The sequence below is a fragment of the Dromiciops gliroides genome, chromosome 1 (genome assembly GCF_019393635.1).
Source record: "Dromiciops gliroides isolate mDroGli1 chromosome 1, mDroGli1.pri, whole genome shotgun sequence".
NCBI classification, from domain to species: Eukaryota; Metazoa; Chordata; class Mammalia; order Microbiotheria; family Microbiotheriidae; genus Dromiciops; species Dromiciops gliroides.
In genome coordinates, this window is record NC_057861.1 from 389,287,744 (window position 1) to 389,301,762 (window position 14,019).

The 14,019-nt window shown below is 38.7% G+C and overlaps 1 protein-coding gene across 2 annotated transcripts in view; it reads right to left on the reverse strand.

Annotated features, from left to right (window-relative positions):
- LOC122735809 (regulator of G protein signaling 7 binding protein) overlaps window positions 1–14,019 on the reverse strand; it is a 126,499-nt gene that overhangs the window by 19,194 nt on the left and 93,286 nt on the right. For both annotated transcript variants that reach the window (XM_043977603.1, XM_043977604.1), the window contains exons 4-5: window positions 5,604–5,751; window positions 157–227 (exon numbers count right to left, since the gene is read on the reverse strand). In XM_043977603.1, coding sequence (XP_043833538.1) covers window positions 157–227; window positions 5,604–5,751 — 219 coding nt within the window. The remainder of the gene's footprint in view (window positions 1–156; window positions 228–5,603; window positions 5,752–14,019) is intronic.

The following is a 14,019-nucleotide window of genomic DNA, read 5'->3' on the forward strand; positions in this document are numbered from 1 at the left end:
GCTCTTCTGACCCCAAAGCCTTTCTACATACCATACTGCCTCCTCTTAAATTCATTTTTATATGGGCATAAAAGGCTTGAATTCACTTCTTAAAAATAATTTTCAAGGTTATCTCAGTAAAAACACATTTTCCCATAGAGAAATGACAAGACTCACCTTGATTTTTCAATGGTAAAGGCATAGTCTCCCTGAGTTTGCTTAAAAGGTTTTTCATTTCTCGCATGTCTCTGCATGAATGACAAACACATCAATGATAGAATTAGTCAGTGTGAACTTTAAGTACAAATACTTTTAGCTAATTTAAAAAATTCATTTCCTTTAAGAACCAGCTAGAGTGGAGGTTCTTATTTTTATTTGTGCCATCGGCTTCTTTGGCAGTCTGGTGATGCCTATGGACCCCTTATCAGAATAATACTTTTAAATAAATAAATAAAATAAAACATATAAGTTAAGAAAAGAAATCAATTATATTAAAATATAGTTATCCAGTGTTTTTTAAAAAACAACAAGTTGACAGATCCCAGATTAAAAAGCCCAGAGTTAAGAGAATGAGGATATTGGTAACAGCTTTCTCGCTATAAATTTTGTTTCACATTCTGGTTTAAACAAACATCTGGTTTCAAATGTAACTTGATTTGGTGGTAAAGGACTCAAAGTCAGAAAGGCCTGAGGTAAAAACCTACTTTGGATATTTATTAGCTGTTGTCCCTGGGTAAGTCACTTAACTTATTTCAGCCTAAATTTCCTCATTTAGAAAATGAAAAAACAAATAAAACAAAAAACAACAACAACAACAACAACAACAACACAGTAGCAACTACATTACCTGATTGTTGTGAGGGCAGAATAAGAATGTATATGTAACACTGGTGATTATTGATATAATTCAGGCCCTTTGTGAGGAAGGAACTTCGGGAGAACTCTGCAAAGGGATTGAAGGACTTCTATCTAACTAGGAGTTGTAAGTTTCTCCTTTGCCCATTTTCATGTGGACACTGTATGTGTTTGTGGGAGAGTCTGTCCCAGACTTTTTGGGGGAATTTTTTTAAAACCACCTTTTCTTACTATTCTAACTATAGTAAATATTGGTTTCTAAAATCTATTTAAGTCTGGCTAGCCAATAATCAATCCATCAGGGGTGGGGTTGGGGGGGAAAGGATAGCACATCAGATTAGGGCAATAGTGTTAGAAATCAACCTTAGGGTTACCCCCTAGAACACAGAGAGGAGGGGACCTGTAGGGACCCGCACTGCCAGTGCCAGTGGGGTGTTGGAAAGGAGGAAGAAAAGAAACATCTATTAAACACCTACTATGTACCCAGCATGGTGTTAAGTGCTTTACAAATCTTATCTCATTTGAGCAAACTGAAACTGTCCAAGGTTAAGTGATTTGCCCAGGGTGACACAGCTAATAAATGACTGAAATCAGATTTGAAACTCAGGTTTTCCTGATGCCAGGCCCAGTGCTCTATTCAGTGTGCCACCAGCTGCTAGGTTGAGAGAGCCAACCCAAATTCTCTGAAAGCCATAAAGTACCATATAAATGATCTACAAGGCAGTGGGATGGTGTAGTGAAGAGTGTGGGCTTGAGGCCTGGAAGACCTGAGTTCAAATATGACCTCAGATATTGATTAACTGTGTGACCCTGGGTAAGACACTTAGCCTCCTTCTGCCTCTTGTTTTCCTCAACTGTAAAATGGGGATTAAGAATAACCCAGAACCCAAAGTTGTCAGGAAAGTAAAATGAAATATTTGTAAAGCACTTTGTAACCCTTAAAGTACACTACAAATGTTAGCTGCTGTTAACTATTTTAAAAGTGTAAACTATGGTCATGCAGTCAGAGACTGAGGTGTTTTTTTTTTTCTTTTTCTATAGAATGTCTGCGAGACCACTCTGTCCATACTTTTGGTAGGGATCCTGCCATACATGGCTTTCCTTCATCCTAACCTGAACTATATTGGTCCCAGGGACAAGTCTTTTGTTAGGTTAAAAAATAAAACAAAACCACAACACATCCAATTTGACAAAATTAATGCTAAAACTTGATCCGGGATGATACTTAGGCCATGAAAACATTAGAGTCCCTTTTGTTAAGAGAGTACTTTTCAATATCCACTTCTATAAGCTTTCCTCCCTCTGAGCCTTACAACTGAAGCAGGCAAACAGGTGGGCCAGGCATTAAATCCATTTTTCCACATGTAAGGCAAGTGAAATTCAGAGAGGTTGTGACTTGTCTAAGGTCATACCGCTAGGGTCCATATTTTCCGAAGCCCTAGCCTTCTTACTTTCTTAATAATGAGTACTCATGGGGCAGCTAGGTGGCGCAGTGGATAGAGCACCGGCCCTGGAGTCAGGAGTACCTGAGTACAAATCCAGCCTCAGATACTTAACACTTACTAGCTGTGTGACCCTGGGCAAGTCACTTAACCCCAATTGCCTCACTAAAAAAAAAAAAATGAGTACTCACAAAAATACCTTGCTGGTCCTAATTAAATTAGCCCATTTCTCCCTTTCTATTTGGTTGGATATAGAGTTGAATTTTTTATTTAAATGGCCTCTGGAGGAAGCTCTATACTCAGTATAGTCATATTGGAAAGAAGAGCCTTCTAGAGAGAGAAAACAAAAACTAATCAACTGACAAAAATGTTTGGCATCTTTATCCACAAATAGTGAGGATGAGTCTGAAGATAGTGCCTGTGAATAACAGTAATTTATGGAGGAATAAGGTAAATGTGGAGGTTTTATGTTATGGTGTTAGGGGAAGAGTTAGGGTGATCAGGCCCTCAATGTGAATTAGAGCTCCATGATCCCTATGCCCAACCCTCTTATTTTGCAGATAAGGGAAATGAGGTCCAGAGGGCCCCAGCTACTGAGTGCCAAAGCTGGAACTCCCATAAATACCAGTCTCTCAATTCATCCTTGTGCTCTTTTGACTATACCACATTGTTCCTACTACATTGCTACATTCTATTACATTACCACACCATTCTTAAGAGCAGGACCATGATTTCATAAATGCCCACAACTCCCCCTCATATATTTTCATCAAATAGTCAATATTTAATGTATACTCACTGATCAAAAGTTCCTCAAGGTTAAGAACTTGGGAAAATGGAAGGATGTAATTAACTCCATGAGAGCTCCATACCATTTGTCCTCTTTGTCCTTAATGACTCTCATGCGGAAAGTCAGGTTAATCCAGAGGTGGGGGTCAGAGTGCCAATATCATAGAGTATATTTTTTACATTTTTCAGTTTTTTAAAATTCATATTTTTCCATGGTTTGCTTTTTTATATAACCTCTGAATCTTAGAGCTGACTTATAAGACTTGTGAATAGGGAAATGAATCTAGCCAAGGTAAATTTGGCAAGGAACTGATTTTGTGACAGTGTAGAAAAAGAAGGGGGGTGGGAGGCAGGCAATGCTTGAACCTTACTCTCATCAGAATTGGCTCGAAGAAGAAATAACATACACACTCAGTTGGGTACAGAAATCTATCTATAGAATATATATATATAATATGCATACATATATCTATGTCTATATCTATATCTATATATATCTACAAGGAAGTAGGAAGGGAGGGGAATAAGAGAATGGGGAAAAGGGAGGGTAGATTGGGAAAGTAGTGCTCAGAAGAAGCTGATTTATAGGGAATAGAACTATAGAATTCCCTGTTTTTCCAGTGAAAAAAGAAATCATCCTAATCATTTGTCTGTAGAGTACTATCCATTTCATCAAACAGCTTCAGTGATTGAATCATTTAATTTCCATGTTCATACAAGGTGAGAATTTTATCAATTACATATAATTACCACATACACCATTTTTTTCTATAAACATGGAAATTTGGTAATTAGCTATGTAATTGTATTACAATTTAGAAGTGGAAATGCAAAGAATACAAATACAATTATATCTTAATCTTCTAAAAATAGTAAAATAAAAATTTCATTACTTCGTTGATAATTCAACCCACCTGCAATACTCCCAACACATGTTACTCCCTGGAACTGTCCTATATTCAATCAAGTTGCTTTGTGCCAGCTTTGGGGATTAGAGAACTGGGCTATTTGGGTCACAGGATCATAGAGGGGAGAGCTGGAAAGGGTCTTTAGAGGCCAACTGGTCTAATTACCTCATTTACAGGTGAAGAAACTGAGGTGAAGCAACTTGTCCAAGGTCAGAGAATTAAGAGTTTGTATTTAAACTCTAGTTCTCTGATGCTAAATGCAAAGCTTTTTCCTCTGTATGCCTCTGCCTCTGTATCTATTAAGGACAATACACAGAGTGGTTTTGGAGCAGAATGGGGGATAGCATCTTAATGAGACATATGGGAACATATGAAAACAAGAGAAATATGGGATATACAGGAATATGAAGGACCAAGGAGAGGAGTCCACGGGAATTAGTTGCCTGAGGCACACAGAGATTAAACAACTTGCTCAAAGTCACACAAGTAATATGGATTAGAGGTGGGATTTGTACCTAGGTATTCTGACTCTAAACCCTGATCTTAGTTCAGATCCAGCCTCAGATCCTCAGTAGGTGTGTAACTGTGGACAACCCTGGACTTAACCTCGGTTTGCCTCTGTTTTCTCCTCTGTAAAATGGGGATATTCATAACACTTACCTTGCAGGGCTGTTGTGAGGTTCAAATGTGATACAATTTATAAAGCACTTTGCATACTTCCTGACACATAGTAAGTGCTATGTAAATGTTGGCTATTATTATGGTTTTCTTTTACTCAAATGAAATGAAAAAAGGGTTCTTTTCTAAGGTGTCACTCACTTCCTGAGAGTAAAGTAGGTTCAGAGAAACAGCCTCCTCTTGAGGAAGGTAGGTAGTGCAGTAGATAAAGCACTGGGTCTGGAGTCAGGAAAGCATGAGTTCAAACCAGACCTCAGATACTAGCTACGTGACTCTGGACCCTGGTAACCTGTCTGCCTCAGTTTCCTCAACTGTAAAATGGGGGTCATAATAGCACCTACTTCCTGGTACTGTTGTGAGGATCAAATGAGTTAATATTTGTAAAGAGCTTAGCACAATGCCTGGCACGTAGTAGGTGCTTAATAAATGCTTCTTCCCTTTCTTGTCCCTTGCCCTTATCTCTCCCAAAGACTGCCATGTGACATATGATAACCAAAGTCAACCAGAAGTGGCCTTGTCCAGTGCTCTGGGTCCTGGCTCCTTTCACCAACCCAACCCCTCCACAGCTCTTGTCCAGAATAAACTAGAAATAATTAGGGGATCTCAATCCCACAAGAGAAATTCCCTTCATTCCTTTACAAAGGAATATAATGCATTTCAACTTCCCTGGAGATACAGTGATGTGTAGGGAAGAGGGACAGTCAGGCTTTGGAATTGGTTCTGACACTAATGTGCTGTGTAACTTTGGGCTGCATACCTTACTACTCTGGCCTAAAAAACACGGGGACAGTAGTAGATGATCTTTTAAGTCCCTCCCAGTTCTAGGATACTATGGCAGGCAGGTTCTTTGAAACCTGGGCTGATATGTCTCTACCCGCTATGACTTGCAACACTGTCATCAGGGAGATAGACTGCTCCCTAAATGCAGAGCAACCCTTCTAAGAACACTTACCTTTCAGTATTTTCAATATCCGTGGAAACCTGCCAGGAATGGTGCTGAATGTCTACTGGTGAAGATAGCGTGTCCTCTAGAATGGGGACTTCTGGACCCTCTTCAGTCTTGCATTCTGGGCTCTTGCTCCCTGCTCCAGGCTCCTTTCCTAGGGGAGGAAAATATGAGGAATCATAAATATACATATAATACTAACCACTAGTCTTTAAGAGGAGCCATGCATTTGTTTGAAGACAATTGTGTTCATGTTGTTGTTGTTGTTCAGTCATGTCCAACTCTTTGTGACCCCATTTGGGATTTCCTTGGCAAAGATACTGGAGTGGTTTGTCATTTCCTCCTACAGCCCATTTTACAGATGAGAAAACTGAGAGTAATAGGGTTAAGTGACCTGCCCAGGGTCATACAGTAAGTGTGTCTGAGTAAGTAAATTCTTAGGATAGATTTGAACTCAGGAAGATGAGTCTTCCTGACTCTAAGCCTGGTACTCTATCCACTGCATCACCTATATGTATTTATCATTAATTAACTACTTTAGTAGTTTGGATAAACATTTATATTTGTATACATGTATCTACATACATATATGAAAATGTATATATGCATATACATACATATACACACATGCATATGAGTATATATACCTATAAACATGGATATGTATAAGATATCAAAATCAGTATGTGTGTATATGTATATATGCTAGATCCATGTGTAGAGTTTCTAGTGAGTGATTCTTGCTATTAATGTAGTTATGTATATATGCATATACATACATGTGTACATATATAACACAAGTATTTATTAAGTGCTTACTAAGTTCCACGTACTATGCTAGGTCCTGGGGATACCCAGACAAAGTAAGACAGTTCCTGTCCCCCAGAAGCTTACATTCTTCTTAAAGTGCATAGAGCATGTCCTCAGAGAAGTACATACAAGTACAGATAAGTACATACATACAAGTACATACCATACAAAATCAAAAATATACTGTGCCTTGGGGGAGGAACAAAAAAAGGTCTCTTAAAGGAAGTGGCTCTTGAACTGAGCTTTGAAGAGACCCAGAAGTTCCAAGAGATGGAAATGAAGAAGGAGAACATTATAGCCCTAGGGACAGCTTATGCAAATATTTGGCAACTGGAGATGGCATGACAGGTATGGGGAAGAGCAAGTAGACTAGTTTGACTAGAATGTAAAATACATGAGCTAGGGCAGCTAGGTGTTACAATGGATTAAGCATAGGCCCTGGACTTGGGAGGACCTGAGTTCAAATCCAGATTCAGACACTTGATACTAGCTGTGTGACCCTGGGCAAGTCACTTAACCCTCATTGCCCTGCCAAAATCAATCAATCAATTAAATACATGAGGAAGAATAATATATAATCATTTGGGAAAGCTAGGTTAGAACCAGATTATGAAAGATTAAAAATATCTAACAGGGGGTTTGTATTTTATCCTGCTGCAGTTACACCACTGCTTCTTCTTCTTCTTCATTTTTTTTTTAGTGAGACAATTGGAGTTAAGTGACTTGCCCAGGGTCACACAGCTAGTAAGTGTTAAGTGTCTGAGGCCGGATTTGAATTCAGGTCCTCCTGACTCCAGGGCCGGTGCTCTATCCACTGTGCCACCTAGCTGACCCACACCACTGCTTCTTGAACAAAGGAATGATATATATATATATATATATGTGTGTGTGTGTGTATGCATGTAGGAAGGCATGTACACACATGTAAACAAATATGTGTGCAAACTTACACATGTGTAAACATGCATGGTATGTATCCTTTCTAAATATATACATCTGTCAATATAAAGATATATTCTGTACATGTTTTTTATACACATGCATGTACATGTATATCATCTATGTGTGTAGATAAATATATATACACATATAAACATTGCAGTGGTAAAACAAAGCCAACATAACTTTTGAGAACTGAACAGAGATAATGTAATATTAATATAATCTCAAGACTCGCAGGTAATTAAGGGCTTCCCAACAAGCATTGGTGTTTCTCAGCTTGGTCTTGATATGTGAGACCAGGCTTGCTGATTTTGGGATAGCACTTTGTGGCCCTCAGACCCAAGGTCATGCAAATGGCCCTGAGGCCTACACACTGTGGCTGAGCAGGACAGACATGAGGGTGCAGTGGGAACAAGAATGCTTCTGTTTCCTTGAACTTCTATCCTCATCTGGTTCACCCAACAAACACGTGCCACTCAATATATATTCTACTTCCTATGTCTGTTGTTATGTCATTTAATCTGCTATGAGCATTTGTGATCTGAGAGGGGACAGTGTGGCAGGATGGAATGAAGGATGGACAGGGAATAAGGAAACATGTTCTACTCCTGTCTCGGCTACTAATTACCTGTGTGATCTAGGAGAAATCACTTCATCTCTCTGGCTCTCAATTTCCTCATCTGGAAACTGAAAGGGTGATACTAGATCTAAAGCTGGCAAACTATTACCTGCCGGCCAGATCTGGCTCACTTTCTCTTTTTGTACTGTCCCTGGGCTAAGAATTAAAATAAAGTTTTATTATAATAAGAATTAAAATAAAGTTTCATTGTATTTAAAATGGAATTATATATATATACACACATATATATAATATACATACACACACATATATACATACACACACATATATATATAGTATTAAAATAAATGCTTAGCTCTACAGGCCAGAGTTTTCCAACCTCTAGACTTTAAAGTCTCTTTTTGCTCCAACATTCAGCCTTTCTTAAACTAGGAAACAGTTTATTTCTCCACTTTTCCAACTAATTGTGTCAGTATTGTGTAGACATGATTTTAACAATTCTTCAGAAACTAGAGTATAAGACATATATCTCAAGGGTACATTGCAGCTAGAACTTGATTTGTTTATTTTTAGTTCTATTAGTGCCTTTTGTTTTTACACCACAATAATTTTTCAATGTGCTTCCCCCCCAACCCTTACCTTGAAACACTCTTTGTAATAAAAGCATTTAGTAAAACAACAGACACAATGACCATATCTGACAGTGTGACGTTATGTACTTTTTTTTTTTTGGTGAGGCATTTGGGGTTAAGTGACTTGTCCAAGGTCACACAGCTAGTAAGTGTTAAGTGTCCGAGGCCAGATTTGAACTCAGGTACTCCTGACTCCAGGGCCAGTGCTCTATCTACTGCGCCACCTAGCTGCCCCAACATTATGTACTTTTAGTTTCCCATATCTCTCCCAAGAAAAGGAGAGGGTGATTCATCATCTGTTATTCAGGACCATGAATGGTCACTGCAATTGTTCAGAATTACACTCTTTTTATTGTTCCCACTTATATTTTTATATTCATTGTACATATTGTTTTTACTCATCTCACTATTTAGGGAAGGTGGTATAGTGAAAATAGTTCCAGATTTGGAGCCAGAAGATATGGTTTCAAATCCCAGCTTTGCCACTTACGTGGCATTAAGCAGGTCACTTAATTTCTCCAGATCTCAGTTTGCTCATTTGTAAAATGAGAGGGTTAGACTAGATCACCTCCAAGTTCCCTCCCTAAATCTGTGAGCCAATGAGCACTGGATCATATGTTTTGCCATGTTTAAGCAGATTGCTTATATTCATTATTTCTAATAGTATAATGAGATTCATCATAAAACAACCATTTCAGCCTCTCCCCTAAATGATATGAACTGCTAGATTTTGTTCCATCTCACCTTTTTCTTGTTTTGGTATAATTACTTCCATTTAAAAAAAAAACTTGCCAGGTGGAGTAGATATTTTCTACTTGTAGAGAAGAGGTGAGACATTCCTCTTAGAGGCAGTTAAGGTGGAAAGAGCTCTGGATTTAGAGTCAGATTTAGGTTTCAGTCCTGGTATTGTGCTTACTATGCTTCATGAGCTTACATAAATCACTGAAATGCTTTGAAGTTCAATTTCCACAGGTATAGAATTAGGATGATAATCTCTTCCCTACCTTCGAAACTCAGTTCATGAAGCCATTCCTGACTGCCCAACGACATGTGCCTCTCCCCAACAAATCCCCTGTCTGTGTGTGTATATATAAAAATAATATATAATAATATATATAAATATGCATATATATGTATATGTGTGCACATATATATATATATAGAGAGAGAGAGAGAGAGAGAGAGAGAGAGAGAGAGAGAAAGAAAGAGAGAGAGAGAGAGCTATCTTGTTGGAATAATTAGCTCATCTGAAGCCTAAGGATAATATAATGGCACTTCACTGTCTACAAGGTTCCTTTCTATGCTGCTTTAGTGAGCTTGTGTTAAAAGAAATTAGAGTTTAAATTCAAAGAAATTATAATAACAAAGTTACTCCTGGCCCCTAGTCAGTATGAAAAATTCCTAATATTTAGGCAGACATTTGGCATTCTGCCTTAATTTACATTTAGATTTGTCTTATATGTATATTTGTTGTTCATTTGTTTTAGTTATGTCTTGACTCTGTGACCCCATTTGGGATCTTCTTGGCAAAGATACTGGAGTAGTTTGCCATTTCTTTCTCCAGATCATTTTACAGATAAGGAAACTGAGACAAATAGGGTTAAGTGACTTGCCCAGGATCACCCAACTAGTAAGAGTCTGAGGCCAGATTTAAAGTCAGAAAGATGAGTTTTCCTCACTTCAGAACCAACACTCCACCCACTACACCACCTAAGTACCCTTGTCAGAGTGTCTATGACATTTAAGCAAGACTAATACCTCTAATATCTGTAAGCAAGACTAATATCTAAACAAAATTGCCCAAATATAGTCCACATAGCTAAGAAAAAATTAAACATAGGAAACTACAATACATGAATGATGCTGAAACAAACAAATAAATGTATATGAGAGAAAAAAAGCAGGAGCACACAGTCATGCAATGCATCAGTGAACATATGTAATTACATGCAAGGCAAACATTTCATGGACAAACATTGGCATTAAGCCTAGAGGAGAATGTAAGGCTAGAGGGTCAGTCTAGTCAGTGGTATCAAACTCAAAAAGAAACAGATCTCTGAGCACTGCCCATTGGTTTAGAGCCACTAAATAACATTACCTATTTTCATTTATTTTGTTAAATATTTCCCAATTACATTTTAAGCTGGTTCCCACACGGGAAACTCTGGACATTGGATAATTATCCTGCCCCACTTAAAGTTCATAAAAATATGCTATGCCCTGATAAATTTATCAGAAAAGATCCCATGTTGATTTTCACAAGGTATAAACATGTACTAGATATTTCTAGCTGCAACAGAAAGTCTGTTCAGATTGACTGAGGGACTTGGCCACGCCCTGTGGGGCCTCCGTAAAACCATCAAGCTAGTTGGAATTCTGGAATCAAATGGCTGGCAGTAAAGAGGAGAGGCTGTGCCAACTCCACCTCTGAGAAAGAATCCATTAGTGGGGAGGAGCAGAGCCCAAGGAACCCGCCACAGGCCCAGTCTCCTTTCCATCCCTCTTGGCTGGAGGGGCATCTGGAGGATATAGGCTTTTACCTTAGCATCCTAGCAATGTCCCTGGAATGGCTGATGGCAGACATGGCATACATCGGAAGCCAAGAATAGGCTAGATTCAATTAGGAAAGCAAATTCAAGGCTCTACAAAGGGCCTAGCCGAAAAGTGACACCATATCTAAGGAAAACATCTTGGGAACTCCAGCAAAAGGGTTTTCAGGGGCAGTGAGTTTCCCTTTCATCACATGTCCTCTTTAAGCTTGAGCCAAATTTCCCCTGGACTCTGTATATATTGGTGGGAATAAGTGTCGCTGACTCTTGGGGAGAATGAATGTACCATCTATACCTACTATCGTCACTGTAGTAAGTACCCCCTTTCTAAAAGCTAATTAAAAATCTGATTGATTTATGCAAACTGAGAATCATGGCAGAAAGCACACTGACAGGGGACTGGAAACTATATTAGAAAGACAGCCCCCAACCTACCAGGATTACCTGTAGTGCCCTATGGGGATATAGTAGATATATTCTGGGAATCCAGAATATATATGTACACACACACACACATTTTATATGTATGTATATATATATGTGTGTGTATATGTATGTGTATATATGTATATATGCACATATATACATGTACATATGTACACACACATATACACACACATACATACACATATACACATACATACATACACACATATATACATATACACATACATATATACACACATACACATATATACATATACATATATACACACATATATACGTATGTATATACGTATATATACATATATACACACATACATATGCACATACATACATACATACATATATATATATATATATATATATTTGTATGTATCCATATAAGTGAGGGCAGCTAGGTGACATAGTAGACAGAGCACTAGGCCTAGAGTTAGGAAGACTCATCTTTGTGAGTTCAAATCCAGCCCCACTTACTAGCTGTATAACCCTGGACAAGCCACTTAACCCTGTTTGCCTCAGTTTCCTCATTTGTAAAATGAACTGGAGAAGGAAATGGCAAACCACTCCAGTATCTTTTCCAAGAAAAACACAAATAGGGTCACAAAGAGGCAGGCATGACTGAAAACAACTCAACAAAAGAAATCTTCAAAATGATTACAATTTTAACTCCAAACAGACTACACTGGGTGCTACCTAACAACAATAAAAATAATTAACCTTTATATGGTACTTTACATCTTACAAATATTTTCCTGATATCAATTTTGTAGGCTAGATCGTACAAGTATCAATATCCCCATTTTTTAGGAGAAGAAACTGAGGCTCAGAGATGTTAATGACTTTCTCAGAGTTACACTACTAATAAATGTCTTATTTGGTCTTTCACATGAGTCATTTGACTCTACAACTTTAGCAGGAGGTAGAGTAGTAGAGTAGAAAGAATGTTAGTTTTTGAGTCAGAGAACCTGGTTTGAATTCTGAGACTCTCACTTTCTACTTGTGTGACTTTGCACAAGTTGCTTAACTTGTCTGGGCTTTGATTTCCCCATTTGTAAAAAGGTGTTGGACTTAATGACCTCTACAAGTCCCTTCTGGTTCTAAATCAATTATTCTATGATCTTCTCACTACATCTTGCTATCACACCTTCCAAACCATGACACAGCAGCAATGGACAGAACAATCAAGGATTTCAGACACCCTTCATAAAGCTATGGAAAACAAAGCATCGGATCCACTGGCCAATTCATAAAAAACAAGTTGACTGATTAGGATCATTTGCCCATACTGTGTTTACTTTATGTACACTTGTGCTTGGCTGGGGAAACCACCTAGGGAATTATTTTCTGATGATGTGGTCTACTGTGGTGCTGAAATTAATTGCACACCTAATTCAGCACAGAACAAGGATTTCATAGCTGTGGAGCACTGACCTTGGAAAAGTATTTGAATCTGGCCTCCAGGCAGAGCACAGCAAGGCTGTGTACCAGCCACCCACAGCTCTGGGCAGGGGGCAGCCTTAGGCTTCAGAGACTGAGAGGAGCAATGAAAATCTGGGAAATCAGGTGCTTCTTGTTTCAATAGTCAGATCTACTTTCTTTTGAATCTCTAAAAGGTAGGGTCACCCAAGAACGTAGAGACACCTACATTATATTCCCATGGATGCCCAGCGGCATGGAGATGTGGTTGATGGAGCATGGAGGCAAGGATGGATGTTATATCTATCTAAAATCCACTATTTTTATTTTAAAGCTTTACAAGCTTTCTGGATTCTCACAAAAGGGCCCAGTCAACCATGATTAGTATGAAGACTAGCAGTGTACTGTAGTCTAGGTCAGACTCAGGCCATGGTAGCTTAGGTCTGATATTAGAACAAAACGAGACATTTGTATGTTATAGAACAGTTAACAAAGGGGAGGTTATAGCCATAACATAGAAAGGACACTCAGTAGGCATGTAGTAAATAGAGAATACTTCCCTTGACTATCCCCCAAACCTACTCCATGGGAAATCACCTGGTCAGCAGAGCAAGCTATGGTTACTTGAGTGGCCCTGGGACATCCATCAAGAATGAGGACCTGAAAACACATAGATGGGTATTTTTAATCCCCTTACCTGATCAGGCAAGCATGAGGCAAGCAAAAAGCAGTGTCAGGTGCTGCCAGTAAGCCTTAGCCCATGGGTCAATAAAGTGTCCGTAACCACTTCTCGCCTTTTAGGAAAAGAACTAGCCTAAACTAGGGGGCAGCTAGGTGGCTCAGTGGATAGAGCACTGGCCCTGGATTCAGGAAGACCTGAGTTCAAATCCGCCCTCAGACCCTTGATACTTACTAGCTGTGTGACTCTGGGCAAGTCACTTAACCCCCACTGCCTCTCCGAAAAACAAAACAAAAACCAAAAAACAAGAACTAGCCTAAACTACATGTCAAGGGGAGTGAAAGGAAGGATTCTGATATGCTATCACATC